Source organism: Capra hircus, chromosome 5 (assembly GCF_001704415.2).
Source record: "Capra hircus breed San Clemente chromosome 5, ASM170441v1, whole genome shotgun sequence".
NCBI classification, from domain to species: Eukaryota; Metazoa; Chordata; class Mammalia; order Artiodactyla; family Bovidae; genus Capra; species Capra hircus.
In genome coordinates this window covers 97,027,270-97,043,132 of record NC_030812.1, presented here as the reverse complement: position 1 = coordinate 97,043,132, position 15,863 = coordinate 97,027,270, and the positions used below count along the sequence as shown (strand labels likewise).

The 15,863-nt window shown below is 41.6% G+C and overlaps 1 protein-coding gene across 2 annotated transcripts; it reads right to left on the bottom strand.

The window, feature by feature from the left end:
- LOC106502136 (cell wall protein DAN4) lies at window positions 5,940-15,291 on the bottom strand. 2 transcript variants are annotated; one of them, XM_013964191.2, is made up of 5 exons: window positions 15,151-15,291; window positions 9,031-9,747; window positions 7,387-7,438; window positions 6,878-6,927; window positions 5,940-6,198 (listed from the first exon to the last, which is right to left on the bottom strand). In XM_013964191.2, the coding sequence occupies exons 1-3, from the start codon at window positions 15,218-15,220 to the stop codon at window positions 7,410-7,412; spliced, it is 816 nt and encodes a 271-aa protein (XP_013819645.2). In that variant the 5' UTR covers window positions 15,221-15,291; the 3' UTR covers window positions 5,940-6,198; window positions 6,878-6,927; window positions 7,387-7,409. The 2 variants fall into 2 exon arrangements, with proteins under 2 accessions (XP_013819645.2, XP_017903963.1); XM_018048474.1 differs by having other exon boundaries at window positions 7,387-7,435.

Sequence of the window (15,863 nt, the reverse complement as noted above, 5' to 3'; positions counted from 1 at the left end):
CATTTTCACTATCATTATTTGAATTCTTTATCAGGTAGATTCCCTATCTCTTCCTCTTTTGTTTGGTTTGGTGGGCATTTATGCTGTTCCTTTACCTGCTGGGTATTCCTCTGTCTCTTCATCTTGTTTAGATTGCTGTGTTTGGGGTGGACTTTCTGTATTCTGGCAGTTTGTGGAGTTCTCTTTGTTGTGGAGTTTCCTCGCTGTGGGTGGGGTTGTATGGGTGGCTTATCAAGGTTTCCGGGTTAGGGAAGCTTGTGCCAGTGTTCTGGTAGTGGGGCTGGACTTATTCTCTTTGGAGTGCAATGAAGTGTCTAGTAATGAGTTATGAGATGTCAATGAGTTTGGAGTGACTTTGGGCAGCCTGTATATTGAAGCTCAGGGCTATGTTCCAGTGTTGCTGGAGAATTTGTATGGTATGTCTTGCTCTGGAACTTGTTGGCTCTTGGGTGATGGTTGGTTTCAGTGTAGGTATGGAGACGTTTGATGAGTTCCTGTCAGTTAATGTTCCCTGGAGTCAGGAGTTCTCTGGTGTTCTCAGGATTTGGACTTAAGCCTCCTTCTTCTGGTTTTCAGTCTTATTTTTACAGTACCCTCAAGACTTCTCCTGGAGAAGGCAATGGCACCCTACTCCAGTACTCCTGCCTGGAAAATCCCATGGATTGAGGAGCCTGGTGGGCTACAGTCCATGGGGTAGCTAAGAGTCAGACATGACTGAGCAACTTCACTTTCACTTTTCACTCTCATGCATTGGAGAAGGAAATGGCAACCCACTCCAGTGTTCTTGCCTTGAGATTCCCAAGAATGGGGGAGCCTGGTGGGCTGCCATCTATGGGGTCGCACAGAGTCAGACACGACTGAAGTGACTTAGCAGCAGCGAGACTTCTCCATCTATACAGCACCATTCATAAAACATCTAGGTTAAAGATGAAAAGTTTCTCCACAGTGAGGTACACCCAGAGAGGTTCACAGAGTTACATAGAGAAGAGAAGAGAGAGGAGGGCAGTAGAGGTGACCAGGATGAGATGAGGTGGAATCAAAAGAGGAGAGAGCAAGCTAGGCAGTAATCACTTCCTTGTGTGCTCTCCACAGTCTGGACCACAGAGAAGAGAAGAGGGAGGAAAGAGACAGAGGTGGCCAGGAGGATAAAGGGGGAATCAAAAGGAGAGAGACAGATCCAACCAGTTATCAGTTCCCTAAGTGTTCTCCACAGTCCAGAACACACAAAGAGATTCACAGAGTTGGATAGAGAAGAGAGGGGGTAGGGAGGAGACAGAGGCGACCTGGTGGAGAAAAAGGAGAGTCTAAAGGGGGAGAGAGCAGTCAAGCCAGTAATCTCGCTCCAAAGTAAAAGTGAGTACTGAAGATTGGGTTCTTAAAGGTACAAAATTTATAACAAATACCAAAATGCAAAGATTAAAAATCTAGAGTAGAGGTTGGATTTTCAAAAATACAATATTAAAGAAAAAGAGGGAAAAAATTTCACAAAAATTATAAAATATATGTATGTATATGAAGTTTGCTTTTAAAAATAGGGTCTCTCTTTTTAAAAAAAGTAATAGGTTATAAAAATGAAAATTAAAGGAGTAATAGAGGACTTAAAAATTAAAAAATTAAAGAATGATAGTAAAAATAGTTAAAACATTTTCTCTGGTGTTGTTGTGGGCAGTGCGGGGTCAGTTCATTTTCAGATAGTTCCTTGATCTGGCTTATATTTCTCAAGATCTATAGGCCCCTTCCTATGTAGTTGGTACTATCTACAGGGTTTTAATCTATTGCGCCTGTCACTTCCAAGGAGGGTCCCTCTGTTTTAGCTTCTTTTGTTTGCTGGTCTATTCAGTGTCTAATTTCTGCCCTCGCACAAGGGGGCAGTGATGGACACATTTTTAGGCTCACTTATTCAGTCGTGCTGTGGGGAGGGAGTGACTCTGCAAACAAATGACACTGGCGTGTGCATGCAGTGTCTCGGCCACACTGGGTCTGCCCCCGCTCATGGCGTGTGTGCTTTCTCTGTCTGCACTGCTTAGGCTCTAGGTTGCTCTGCCAGAAACTATCTGAGGCCGGCCCTGGGTTATATGCACTTCCCAGGTCTAAGCCGCTCAGGTTCAGGCACTCAGGTAGTCCTCAGAGGCACAGACTCGGTTGGGCCTGAGTTTTGTGCCCTTCCCAGATCCGAGCAGCTCAGGTGACCAGGTGTTTGGCGAGCACAGTTGTTATGACTTTTCGCCTCCCCTGTCTCTGCCGCTCGGTTTTCTGGGTGTACAACCAGCCCACCTTCCCAGGCGGATGTTGACCATCCAGAATCCCAAGAAGTCTTGGTTAGCAAAGAAGCCTGCTTGCAGTTTAGTAGACAATGCCTCTCTAGGGCCGCGACTGTCCCCTTCCGACTCTGGCTGCCCTTGCCTGCCTGTCACCGGAGGGGGATGGGCAGTCTGCAGCCGACTAACTCTCGTCAGTCCTTTGTTCTGTGAGCAGGCCTGGCGGTGTCTTTGGTTAGGGCTTTTCGTTTGGTAGTTATCCCAGAGTCTGGTTTGCTATCCCAAGCAAACTTATTTCCCTCAGATTGCCCTTGGGGCATTCAGGCCAGGTCCTTACTCTAAGCAATGCAGCCCATGCCTTCCTGCCCAGCCCCTGCTTGCTAGTGGCAGATGCAGGCATCTGTGCTGCTTCTTTACTGGGGGAGTTACCGTTGGGCACGTAATCTGTGGGTTTTAATTATTTATTTATTTTTCCTCCTGGTTATGTGCCCTCTGTGGTTCTAAGGCTCGCCGCAGACTCGGCAGTGAGAGTGTTTCCTGGTGTTTGGAAACCTCTCTCTTTTAAGACTCCCTTCCCAGGACAGAGCTCTGTCCCTATCTCTTTTGTCTCTCTTTTTATCTTTTATATTTTTTCCTACCTCCTTTCAAAGACAATGGGCTGCTTTTCTGGGTGCCTGATGTCCTCTGACAGCATTTGGAAGTTGTTTTGTGGAATTTACTCAGCGTTCAAATGTTCTTTTGATGAATTTGTTGGGGAGAAAGTGGTCCCCCGCCCTATCCCTCTGCCATTTTAGGACCGCCTCCTAATTATAGTTTCTTGAAGGTTTCTTCTACTCCTCATATTGTCTGTTTCCTCTGAACTGTTTTACTCTTTCTTTACTTGAGCTTTATTTGATAGAGATATTCCTCAAATGTCTGATGATTGTTTTCTGTTCACATGTCAGAGTTAGACACTAAGAAGATCAGAAAACTCTGTATGCATGAAAAGAATTTTTGTAGAATCTTGTGCCTCACAGTAGGATGATTGAATGGCATGATAGCTTGTTGGACTTATTTCCAGGTGCTCTCTCTCAGATAGCCCTGAATCTTCAGAAGAATCTTCCGTCTCCTATTTAGGAAGCATAATCCTCATACTGGCACTTTGGAGCTGGTCAGAGGTTGGACATCCTCCATTTATTATAATTTTTATTTATTTGTAAAGGGTTTTTTAATATGCTTAGTCACTTAGCCATGTCTGACTCTTTGTGATCCCATGAACAGTAGCCCACCAGGCTTCTCTGTCCATGGGATTCTCCAGGCAAGAATACTGAAGTGGGTTGCCATTTCCTTCTCCATTTTTTAATGTAGACCATTTTTAAAGTCTTTATGGAGTTTGTTACAATATTGCTTCTGTTTTCTGTTTTGACTTTTTGGCCCTGAGGGCATGTGTGATCTTTTCTCCCCAGCCAGGAATCAAACCCATACCCTGTGCATTGGAAAGTCAAGTCTTAACCACAGGACCACCAGGGACATCCCATCTCCATTTATTTTATAGGCTTTCATTGACTGCCCAGTTTGTTTAATAGAATCTCACTTATATCTTTTAATGTAACAGTTGTCCCCAAGTCTAGTGCCTCTCTGATTCAGTTTTCCTATGGAATAAATCTACTCTCTCCACTGCAATAAGAGAGGATATGAACCTGTTTCCTACCACGTGTCTCCCCATCATCATCACTCCTCCTCTAATCTAATCTCACCAGAGTTCTGTAAGACCATCAGCTTACTTCTATTTGGTACTACTGTCCCCACCCTCAGAAGTGCACAGCTAATGGAGTGTTACCTTTCTCCTTTCTGGTATATCACTAGCCAATCTGCCAGTTTCCCATCTGTGTATATATATATGGCTGTATATATTACAGTCTGTATATATTATGGCTGTATATATTACAAAGTCTGTATATATTATGGCTTTTAATTGTACTATATATTTTGTCAAAGATGATATTGCATTTCTGTTTCTTTACCTGTTGTTTTTGTTTAGACTTTGAGGAAAAAAGGATAGGAAATGTTTTACTATTAACCTATAAGTCACTCTCAGCTATATGTTAGGAAAGCAGTTGACCAACAGGCTAAGAAAGCAAAGCAAAAGGCTGCCTGACAGAGGTTTATAAACCAAGGCTTCTGTTCCCATCCTTCCACTCAAACAGCTCACACCAGGGTAACCAATGACTTCCAAGTTGCTGAAGTCAATGGACATTTTTCAGTCATTATCTTAACTTGCTTCTCAGGAACAATAGGACATTTTGTCTTATTTAAACACTCTTTCCTTTGGCTCCATGATGCTGTATATACCTGTTTCATATCTAACTCTCTGATTGCTCTTCTTATTTCTTTCATTTATGAAATATTTATTTAATATTTATCAAATATTTATTTAATATTTATCAAATATTTCTTGAGTCCCTCCTATACACCAGCTATTCTACTAGGAGTTTAGGATGTAAGGATGAATACAAAATCCTGATTCCCACTGTCTAGGAATTAAAGCCTTGCATGTCCTTTGCAGATGCATCTGTTTACATTTAGCCATGAAATTATGGAATTCCTCTAGTTTTGTTTTAGATTCTTTTCTCATTATATACTATCATCTTAGAAATTTTCATCCTTTAAAAAAAAAAGTGACAGATATGTTAATCAACTTCATTATGGTAATCCTTTCACTATGCATGGGTATATCAAATCATTGTACCATACACTTTAATTCTATACAATACTTTTTATGGAACATTTTACAAACTTTTGTGTCATTCTTGCCCAATGAATATGTTAAATTACACAGTAAAGGGAGGAATAAAGGTCATTAATCAATTGACCTTGAAATAAGAGATTTTCCTAGATTATCAAGGTGGGGGCTCAGATGTGGAAGCAAGGGGCAGCATGGTAGGTGTTGGTGACTCTGTGATATATTGTGAGAATCAGTCAACTTTTGCTGGCTTCAAAGACATAAGAGGGCTATGGAAAGTGGGAAAGGAAATTGATTCTTCCAACAAGTCTCCAGAAAGGAACTCAGCCCTGCCAACACATTGTCTTAAACTCAGTGAGATACCTTTCAGAATTGTGAGTTACAAAACTATAAGATAAGAGGTTTATATATTATTTTAATCTACTATGTTTGTGGTAATTTGTTATACTAGGAATGGAAACACCAATATATTTTCCATAGGCTGATTTCATACTTTGCTGTGGCTGGAAAGAGTTAGTGTCTGATTGCAGAGTCCCTTGGATGGCAAAAAGATCAAACCAGTCAATCCTAAAGGAAATCAGCCCTGAATATTCACTGGAAGGACTGATGCTGAAGTTGAAGCTCCAATACTTTGGCCACCTGATGTGAAGAGCTGACTCATTGGAAAAGACCCTAATGCTGGGAAAGATTGAGGATAGGCAGAGAAGGGGACAACAGGGAATGAGATGGTTGGATGACATCATCAACTCAATGGACATGAGTTTGAGCAAACTGGGAGATAGTGAAGGACAGAAAATTCTGGCATGCTGCAGTTCATGGGGTTGCAAAGAGTTGGACAGGACTCAGCAACTAAACAACATAAAGTGTGTATCAGAGAGGAATAAAATGGTTACTGGCATTAAAACAAGGCAACTAAGCAATATGTTGCCTTGTAAAATAACCTCCCTCCTCAAAATTCAGTCAGTGCAAATAAATATTTATTGAGCCTGTTTTAAATGCGACATGTTTGAGAGATGCCTTTCTTCTGTTTGTGTATTGTCAATCTCTGCCACTCTGTTTATCCTCAAGTGGGTACATTCCGTGTCTCACTAGTCTTTTAGAATTATCCAAGCTCCTATGATGGAATGGAAGTCTTGTTCAAAGGCTCAGAACCTTCTTGGAAAATTGTGGTTAATAGAGCAACAGTCACAGGTATGAGAATCTGCTTCATTTTCTAAACTGAAAAACAAAACGAAAAAAAAAAAAAAAAAAAAACATGAGTTCCCAAGAGACAAGAATCTAGTGTTCAAAAGATCAGGCTCATCTTTCCAATTTCCCACTGTGACCATGAGCATATGACTTAATTTCTTAAAGGTGCAAATTCCTTATTCTCCCTCCTCTTCTCTGAGCCTTAAGCAATATACCTGTACACCGTCCAGGTTTACATTTTACTACATGAAGAAATCACTTTAGAAATTTCCCAAAAAGCCAGAAGTGAGGCAGAGTATTAAAACGGGGACCTCTTAATTGAGAGCTTCTGGGTTGTATGACTTTTAATTGAATTATATATATTTATAAATCAGAAAATCTGATGCCTTTTCCTCAGGCTGTCCGTTAAAAACATTCCAGGGACTGGACTAGAATCCTCATATTAGAGAGACAGGAAATCTTGGAAAACTCAGAGGAGAGAACTTGTTTATCCTATGCCTATTCGATGACTGAAAATCCAGACAGCTAGACTTGGAAGGTAAACCTCAGAGAGGAAAGAAGCTGACTTTCATCTCCATATTAAAATTATAGCTGATCTTAGCATCTTGAAAGTTTTAAATTGGAATCCTTTCCAAGTGGATTAATACCAGCATTGAAAATGGTATGAAATTCCTAATAAGGTATCGGAGACAAGAGAGAAGAAACTTACCAAAAAAAACTGCATTGGACTTGTTCTTTCCTGTGGAGATACTGGGTCATCTGTAATGAAGAAATGGCTTTTATTCACTTTCAGTAAATATCATTCAGAGTGTAACTGTCATTCATCTCACAGCCTCAAGTAGCCTCCTAGGAATGGCAGCAAAACCTCCCTCCTCTTAACTGCCGAGTCACTCTGCCATGCCTGAAGTCCTACCAGTGGAAATGAAGCACAACAGCACTTCACGAGAAAGATTTGGTTAAAGGGCTGGTCTCCACTGACACTTAGAAGTCCCTGAGAGTCACACATGATGGGTCATACCTTCATGTGAAGAAACATATTCTCTCTTCTCCCCCAAAAGTGGATTCAGCTAGTGAACATGGTGCCTGGCTGAGAAGGGTATAGACATGGTAAGAGTACCTAGCCCAGTCCCACTTCTTGAGTCTGTCCTGGAGTGCCTCCCAAGAAAAAAAATCCCTCAAAGGCCAAGAAGAGCAAAAAAGAGAGGTCTTTGAACTTGCCTCATGCTTCTGTCACAGGCTCTTCAGAATAACCAACCAGCAGTGACACCTTCTAGAAATAAAGGAGTAAATTTCCTGATTTAAAAGGTTAAAATCTCCATAGATTTACTCTTCCTATTAAAAACCAAAGCTTCTCAATATATACATGTATCAAATAATTGTTACACACCATAAACTTATAAAATATTTTATGGCAATTATATCAATAAAACTGGGGGGAAATTATTTTAAAAAATAAATGTATTATAGGAAAAACAAAACCGCAAAGCTTATTGGTAATTGGCACAGTTAAAAGGATCTCTAGATAAACAAGTTACAGGGTCCAATACATTAGCGGAAATGACCGAATGGATCTGGGCCATAAGACTGCTTCATACTCCTATAGTCAAACGCGAGTGTTTTCCTAATATCCCATGGGATGGAGGTGGTGGTGGGGATGGAGGAGGGACAAAGAACTAACTTACATTAACTTTTCAATCAATTACTACAGACTGGGTAGTTAGAGCATAGTACTCAGGTGGAGCTCCATTTTGCAAATGAGGTATACTCTACAAGGAAGATAATTAGTGGAAGAGGAAGAATTTAAAGCCAGAAAACCAATCTTTTTTAATTGGCCCTCTGGCCTCCTTCAATACAATTTCTAGATTCCTTCAACTAATATCTAAAGTACCCCATATGCTTAGAGCTGTGCTGCAATACAGTAGATCTCAATAGATATTGGCTATTATTTAAGACATAAGAATCAGACTGTTTAGAAATTTGCATTTGCAAGTAAGAACCAAGGGTCTTTCTAAGCAAAAATTGCAGGCATTCCCTCAGACTATTGGGGTTTGTTTGCAGAGGTAGAAAGCATTGAAATCTTATGACCTCCTGACTCATTGGCAGGCAGAAAATTGAAAAATAATGGCAGCTTAGGAGAGGGATGGACAGAGAGAGGTAGGAACACTGCTTAATTCCTAAAGCTTTTAAATCAAAAAGCTTCTGTTCAGTCTATAGTCAAATAATATTTACATTTAGTGTAATATTTACTTCAAAATTCTGTTTGAAATGAATTGTAATCAACTGGAAAGGAAAAGGAAATTGTTAACCCCTTTACTGACACCACTTCCATTGACCCTACAGAGACATGAAGTAGCTTGTCCTTTCTAGTGAATCCCAGAAAGTGGGTCCCAGAGTTCAGATCAGGACAGAACTTACAGCTGGAGCTAGAATGATATTCAACTGGTTTCAGTTCCCGGCATTCTGTGAAATACATCAGTTTTCCTCAAGTTTCAGTGAATTTTTGACAAAATTTACTCTACCTCAGAGAACAAAGCCTCAAAAATACCCCCAAATGTATAAATCACGATAGAACATTCCTTTGCAAAGAGCTATGAACAAGGAAAGGGAGAGCAGGGAGACATTTCTACATTTTTGAAGACAGGAGTCCTCACTTGTGACCTGAGTGGCTTCGCCCTTAGAGCTGAGGGTGTTTAATTCCACATTAGCAGGCAATTCTAGGAAAACAGAATGGAGGATGGGTATGGTCACAGGCTTATGCTGGGAATCAAGTACACTGGAAAAAAGCAGGATTTCCCTCAATAATACAAAAGAGGGAGCCCACCAATCTCCACCCAGGCTTCCTGTGCCAGAACCCTCACTTACCAAAAGTCTGTGTGTTCTCCAAATACAATTCAGTGGTTGTTTCTGCATCTTCAGTGAAGTCATGGTGAGTAGTCAATTCTGATAGGCCAGCGGTAGACTCTAAGCCAATGGTTGACTGTAGGTGAGTGGTCGACTCCAGGTCAGTGGGGCTAACAGTTGACTGCAGGCCAGTGGTTGACTGTAGGCCAGTGGTCGACTCCAGGTCATTGGGGCCAGCAGTCAACTCTAGGCCAGAGGTTGACTCTAGGTCTGTGATTGACTCCAGGTTAGTGCAGCCAGTGGCTGACTCTAGGCCAGTGGTCGACGCCAGGTCAGTGGGGCCAGTAGTCAACTCTAGACCAGAGGTTGACTCAAGGTCTGTGATTGACTCCAGGTTAGTGTGGCCAGTGGCTGACTCTGGGCCAGTGGTTAACTCCAAGTCAGTGGGGCCAGTGGTTAACTCTAGGCCAACTGTCAGCTCCAGGTCAGTGGGGCCAGCTGTCGACTCTAGGCCAGTTGTCGACTCTAAGCCAGTTGTTGACTCTAGACCCGTGGTTGACTCTAGGACAGTTGTTGATTCCAGGTCAGTGGGGACAGTGGTTGACTCCAGGTAAGTGGGGCCAGTGGTTGACTCTAGGCCAGTGGTCAGTTCCAGGTCAGTGTTTAACTCTAAGCCACTGGCTGACTCAAGGCCAGTGTACTCTATGTCAATGGCTGGCTCTAAGTCAGCGATGAATTCTTGAGGAGATAAGAAGAAAAAACAGCTCAAGTACTTTCTAGTGAGAATATTTCCACCATCTCCACACCCTTCCATTCATAGCTAGATCTTTTTCCAGGAAAAACATAGAACAGAAACGGGTATATTGAATCATACTAGTCTCCCCACAAGTTTCCCTTTTCCCAAGTGCTGGAATGTCCAGAAGACTAACTACCAAGAATATGTTCATAGGCTACTACTCCTCCCTCTTTGAGGGGCTGGTTTTGGAAGGAGCATTTTATACCATGCCTCTAAATATTAATCAGTCAGACTGCAATGGAATAAAATTTCAAAAACTCTCCTACATAAGTCTTTCAATTCCTAAAACAAATTTCTCAGAGAAGGCAAGGAGCAAGGACAACAACTATTTCCAAGATGCAAAAGCAAGGATGGATTTGACTCTAAAATAGGGCCTCCTACCATTTTCATTTAGCAGGCTATATTTAGTACTTCATTTTCCAGTCTGCCCCAGAGAATGCATAATCCAGTCATTCTGGAACTTGTGAACCATAAAAGCATCATAACCTGATGAACTTACAACCTGGGCCTGCTTGGTCTGGAATAAAAGACCGCAGTCCTCATGGCTGCCTAGTCCAGCAGGTTGTGGGCAGCCTGCCAATGAGGCCAAAATCATGAACTCTAATTTAGTCATTTGCTTTATCATTCATTCATATGCAATAAAAAATCCAGACCCAGCAGTGGATAAATTGAGAGCTACAGGAGAAGAACTGGGAGAAAGTAGAGGGGAAAATCAGCACTTATATTAAAATGAATGAACACCCTTCCTCTTTTCTGTGTTTTTAAAAAATTAATTTTAATTGAAGGATAATTGCTTTACAATGTTGTTTTGGCTTCTACCATATAACAACATGAATCTGTCATAAGTGTACATGTCCCCTCCCTTTTGGAGTTCTTTCCCACCCACCACCCCTCCTCCAATCCTATCTCATCCCTATAGGTTGTCACAGAGCACCACATTGAGCTCCCTGTGTTGTATAGCAATTTCCCACTAGCTATCTATGTTACATATGGTAATATATATGTTTCAATGCTATTCTCGCAATTCATCCTACCCTCTCCTTCCCTCACTGTGTCCAAAAATCTGTTCTCTATGTCTGCATCTCTATTCCTGCCCTATAAATAGGTTCATCAGCATCATTTTTCTAGATTTCATATATATGCATTAATATGCATCATTTGTTTTTCTCTTTCTGACTTACTTCATTCTGTATAACAGGCTCTAGGTTCATCCACCTTACTGGAACTGACTCAAATGTGTTCCCTTTCATGGCTGTGTAATATTCCATTGTATATATAGACCACAACTTCTTTATTCATTCATCTGTTGATGGACATCTGGGTTGTTTTCATATCCGAGCTATTGTTAATAGTGTTGTGGTGAACACTGGGGTCATTATAAGTATAATGTCCCAGTCATTCTGGGACATGTGTTTTTTCAATTATGGTTTTCTCAAGTTTTATGCCCAGTAGTGGGATTGCTGGGTCATATGGTAGTTTTGTTCCTAGGTTTTTTTTTTTAAGGAATCTCCAAACTGTTTTCCATAGTGTCTGTGTCAATTTACATTCCCACCAATGGTGCAAGATGGCTCCTTTAAATTTAAAAGCTTTTGCACAGCAAAGAAAAGTATAAGCAAGAGGAAAAGATAGCCTGCACAATGGGAGAAAATAATCGCAAATAAAATGACTGACAAAGATTCACCTCCAAAATATACAAGCAGCCCAGGTAGTTCAAGATCAGAGAAACAAACAACCTAAACAAAAAATGGCCAGAAGACCTAAATAGACATTTCCCTAAAAAAGACAGACAGATGGCCAATAAACACGTAAAAAATGCTCAATACTGCTCATTATTAGAGAAATGCAAATCAAATCTCTAATGAGGTATCACCTCACACTGGTTAGAAAGGCCATCATAAAAAAGAAAAATCTACAGACAAAAAATTGTGAAGAGGATGATGAAAAAAGGGAACTCTCCTCTTGAGAAATTGAGTCCAGGAAGAAATGGAGTGCCCCAGATAGTCGACAAAAGAGACCAAAATGCAGTACATAGGTGCAATCTCAAAAACAACAGAATGATCTCATTTCCTTTTCAAGGCAAACATTCAGCATCACAGTAATCCAAATCTATGTCCCAACTACTAATACCAAAGAAGATGAAGTGGACCAGTTCTATGAAGACCTACAAGACCTTCTAGAACTAACACCAGAAAAAAAAAGATACCCTTTTCATCATGGAGGATTGGAATGCAAAAGTAGGAAGTCGAGAGATACCTGGAGTAACAGAGAAGTTTGGTCTTGGAGTACAGGGCCAGGGCTAACAGAGTTTTTCAATAGAACACACTAGTTATAGCAAGCACCCTCTTCCAACAACACAAGAGAAGACTCTGCACATGAACATCACCAGATAATCAATACTGAAATCAAATTGATTATATTCTTTACAGCCAAAGATGGAGAACCTTTACACAGTCAGCAAAAACAAGACCTGGAGCTGACTGTGGCTCAGATCATGAGCTCCTTATTGCAAAATTCAGACCTAAATTGAAGAAAGGAGGGAAAACCATCATGCCATTCAGTGAAAGTGAAAGTCGTTCAATAGTGTCTGACTGTTTGCGACCCCATGGACTATACAGTCCATGGAATTATCCAGACCAGAATACTGGAGTGGGTAGCCTTTCCCTTCTCCAGGGTATCTTCCCAACCCACTTAACAAACCCACATCTCCCGCATTACAGGCAGATTCTTTACCAGCTGAGCCTCAAGGGAAGCCCATGTCATTCAGGTATGACCTAAATCAAATCCCTTATTATTATAGTGGAAATGATGAATAGATTCAAGGGATTAGATCTGATAGACAGATAGATCTGAAGAACTGTGGAAAGAGATTTGTAACACTGCACAAGAAGCAGTGACCAAAACCATCCCAAAGAAAAAGAAATGCAAGAAGGCATAGTAGTTGTCTGAGGAGGCTTTACAAATAGTTGGGGGGAAAAGTAAAATGAAAAACAAGAGACAAAGGGAAAGATATATCCAACTGAATGCAGAGTTCCAGAGAATAGTAAGGTGAGATAAGAGAGCCTTCTTAAATGAACAATGCAAAGAAATAGAGGAAAACAATAGAATGGGAAAGACTAGAGATGTCTTAAGAAAATTGGAAAATTTCATGCAGGATGGGCACAATAAAGGACAGAAATGGTACAGACCTAACAGAAGCAGAAAATATTAAGAAGTGGCAAGAAAACACAGAAGAACTGTACAGAATAAGTCTTAATGACCCCAGATAACCATGATGGTGTGGTCACTCACCTACAGCTGGACATCCTACAGTGTGAAGTCAAGTGGACTTTAGGAAGCATTACTACAAACAAAGGTAGTAGAGGTAATGGAATTCCAGTTGAGCTATTTCAAATCTTAAAAGATGATGCTGTTAAAGTACTGCATTTAATATGCCAGCAAATTTGGAAAACTCAGCAGTGGCCACAGGCCTAGAAAAGGTCAGCTTTCATTCAAATTCCAAAGAAGAGCAATGCCAAAGAATGTTCAAACTATTGTACAATTGCACTCATTTCACATGCTAGCAAGAATATGCTCAAAATTCTCAAGCTAGGCTTCAGCAGTATGTGAATCAAAAATTTCCAGATGGAAATCTGGGTTTAGAAAAGGCAGGAACAAAAGATCAAATTGCCACCACTCACTGGATCTTGAAGAAAGCAAGGGAATTCCACAAAAAAAATCTATGTCTGCTTCACTGACTATGCTAAAGCCTTTAATTGTGTGGATCACAACAAACTGTGGGAAATTCTTAAAGAGATGGGACTATCAGACCACCTTACTTGTCTCCTGAGAAGTCTGTATTTGGATTAAGAAACAATAGTTAGAACCAGACATGGAACAACAGACTTGGTTCAAAATTGAGAAAAGAATATGTCAAGGCTATATACTGTCACCCCGCTTATTTAACGTCTATGCAGAGTACATCATGGGAAATGCCAAGCTGGATGAAGCACAAACTGGAATCAAGATTGTCAGGAGACATAGCAACAATTTCAGATATGCAGATGATACCACTGTAATGGCAGAAAGTGAAGAGAAACTAAAGAGCCTCTTGATGAGAGTGAAAGAAGAGAGTGAAAATGCTGGCTTGAAACTCACTATCAAATACTAAGATCATGGCACCTGGTCACATCACTTCATGGCAAATAGAAAGGGAATAGGTGGAAACAGTGACAGATTTTATTTTCTTGGGCTCCAACATCAATGTGGACAATGACTGCAGCCATGAAATTAAGACACTTGCGCCTTGAAAGGAAAGCTATGACAAACCTAGACAGTGTATTAAAAAACAGAGACATCACTTTGCCAACAAAAGTCCATACAGTTAAGACTATGGTTTTTTCAGTAGTCATTACAGATGTGAGAGTTGAACCATAAAGAAGGCTGAGCACCTAAGAAATGATGCTTTCAAATTGTGGTGCTGGAGAAGATTCTTGAGAATCTCCTTGTACTTCAAGGAAATCAAACCAGTCAATCCTAAAGGAAACCAACCCTGAGTATTCGTTGAAAGGACTGATGCTGAAGCTGAAGCCCAAATACTTTGGCTACCTGATACAAAGAACTGACTCACTGGAAAAGACCTGATACTGGGAAGGATTGAAGGCAAAAGGAGAAGGGGGCAAGAGAGGATGAGATGGTTAAATAGCATCACCAACTCAATGGATAGGAATTTTAGTGAACTCCCAGAGATAGTGAAGGACCCAGGGGAGCCTGGTGTGCTGCAGTCCATTGGGTCACAAAGAGATTGGACACGACTGAGCAACTGAAGAGCAACAACAGGAAAGACTAGAAGAGAAAGACCCTTGTGGGAAAAGCAGCCTACTACTGGTTCTGGGGACACTGATTCTTTCCTCCCTCAAGCGGCACAAATTTCTGCTCCAGACCCACTGATTCCCACCGCATGTGTCCCAGCCAGTGGCTAGAGCACTTTGAATCTTACTCTCCTGTAAAGTGAAAATACACCCAAGGACTTTTTAACCTGACCCAAATAGAGTAAAGCCTCTTTTAGCACCTGATAGTGAAGGGGACCATAAGGAAACCCCAACAGCCCTCTTATCATCAATGCTAATTTCATCTAATGCTAATTCCATATAGTCAGGTAGCCTGACTATATAAGGCAGGTTCAAAACACAGCCTTAATCTTAGCCAAGCCACTCAAATTCCCCAAGGCCTCAGAGCTCAGCCACCCATCCCCACCACGCTTTACAAGGCCTCTGTCTCTGTCTCACACATACACACACAAATACACTCTCACACACAGTGAATGGATTTTAGCCCTCTTCTCCAAAAGACTCCTGATGTCCACTCACCCTGAAGCAGTGCAGGGTAAGTCATAACCAGAGCGAAGCAGGTGGAGAGGAGAAGGGCTTGCCGGAGCATGATGCTGGTGGTGCTGGGCAGAGAGCCCAGGAGGCTGGCAGAGGTGGGGAGGCCAAGAGTGCTGGACTGCAACTCCACAGGGCATTTATACAACCTCAGGCCCAGATCTCTGAAGTCAGCATTCCCAGGGGGCTGGGGGAAGGGAAAAAAAAAAAAAAAAACTTCACTCACAAAGGATGAGATTGCCCTGGAGCAAAGGAGGGAAAAGGTAAGTGGAGGGGTGAGGGGCAGAAGGAGGAAGCAAGGAGGTTGGAGGAAATCATCAATGAGATCCTTGTTGATGACATTACAGTTCTTTGCCCCATTTACCATCAGGGGCAGGGCTTCTTCTTCCACCAGATGGCAGACAATCCCCTCCTGACCCAGGACTACAGGTGTATCCTATAGCATGCCTCAGCATGTGCCTTGTGCCCAGTCATGTCCGAATCTTTGTGACCCCATGGACTGTAACCTGCCAGGCTCTTCTGTCCAGGGGGATTCTCCAGGCAAGAAAACTGGAGTGGGTTGCCATTTCCTTCTCCAAGGGATCTTCCCCACCCTGGGATCAAACCCGCATCTCCTGTGTCTCCCGTATTGCAGGCAAATTCCTTACACGATGAGCCATCGGGGAAAGCTGTAGTTGGGAGCCTAATACTGCTTTACT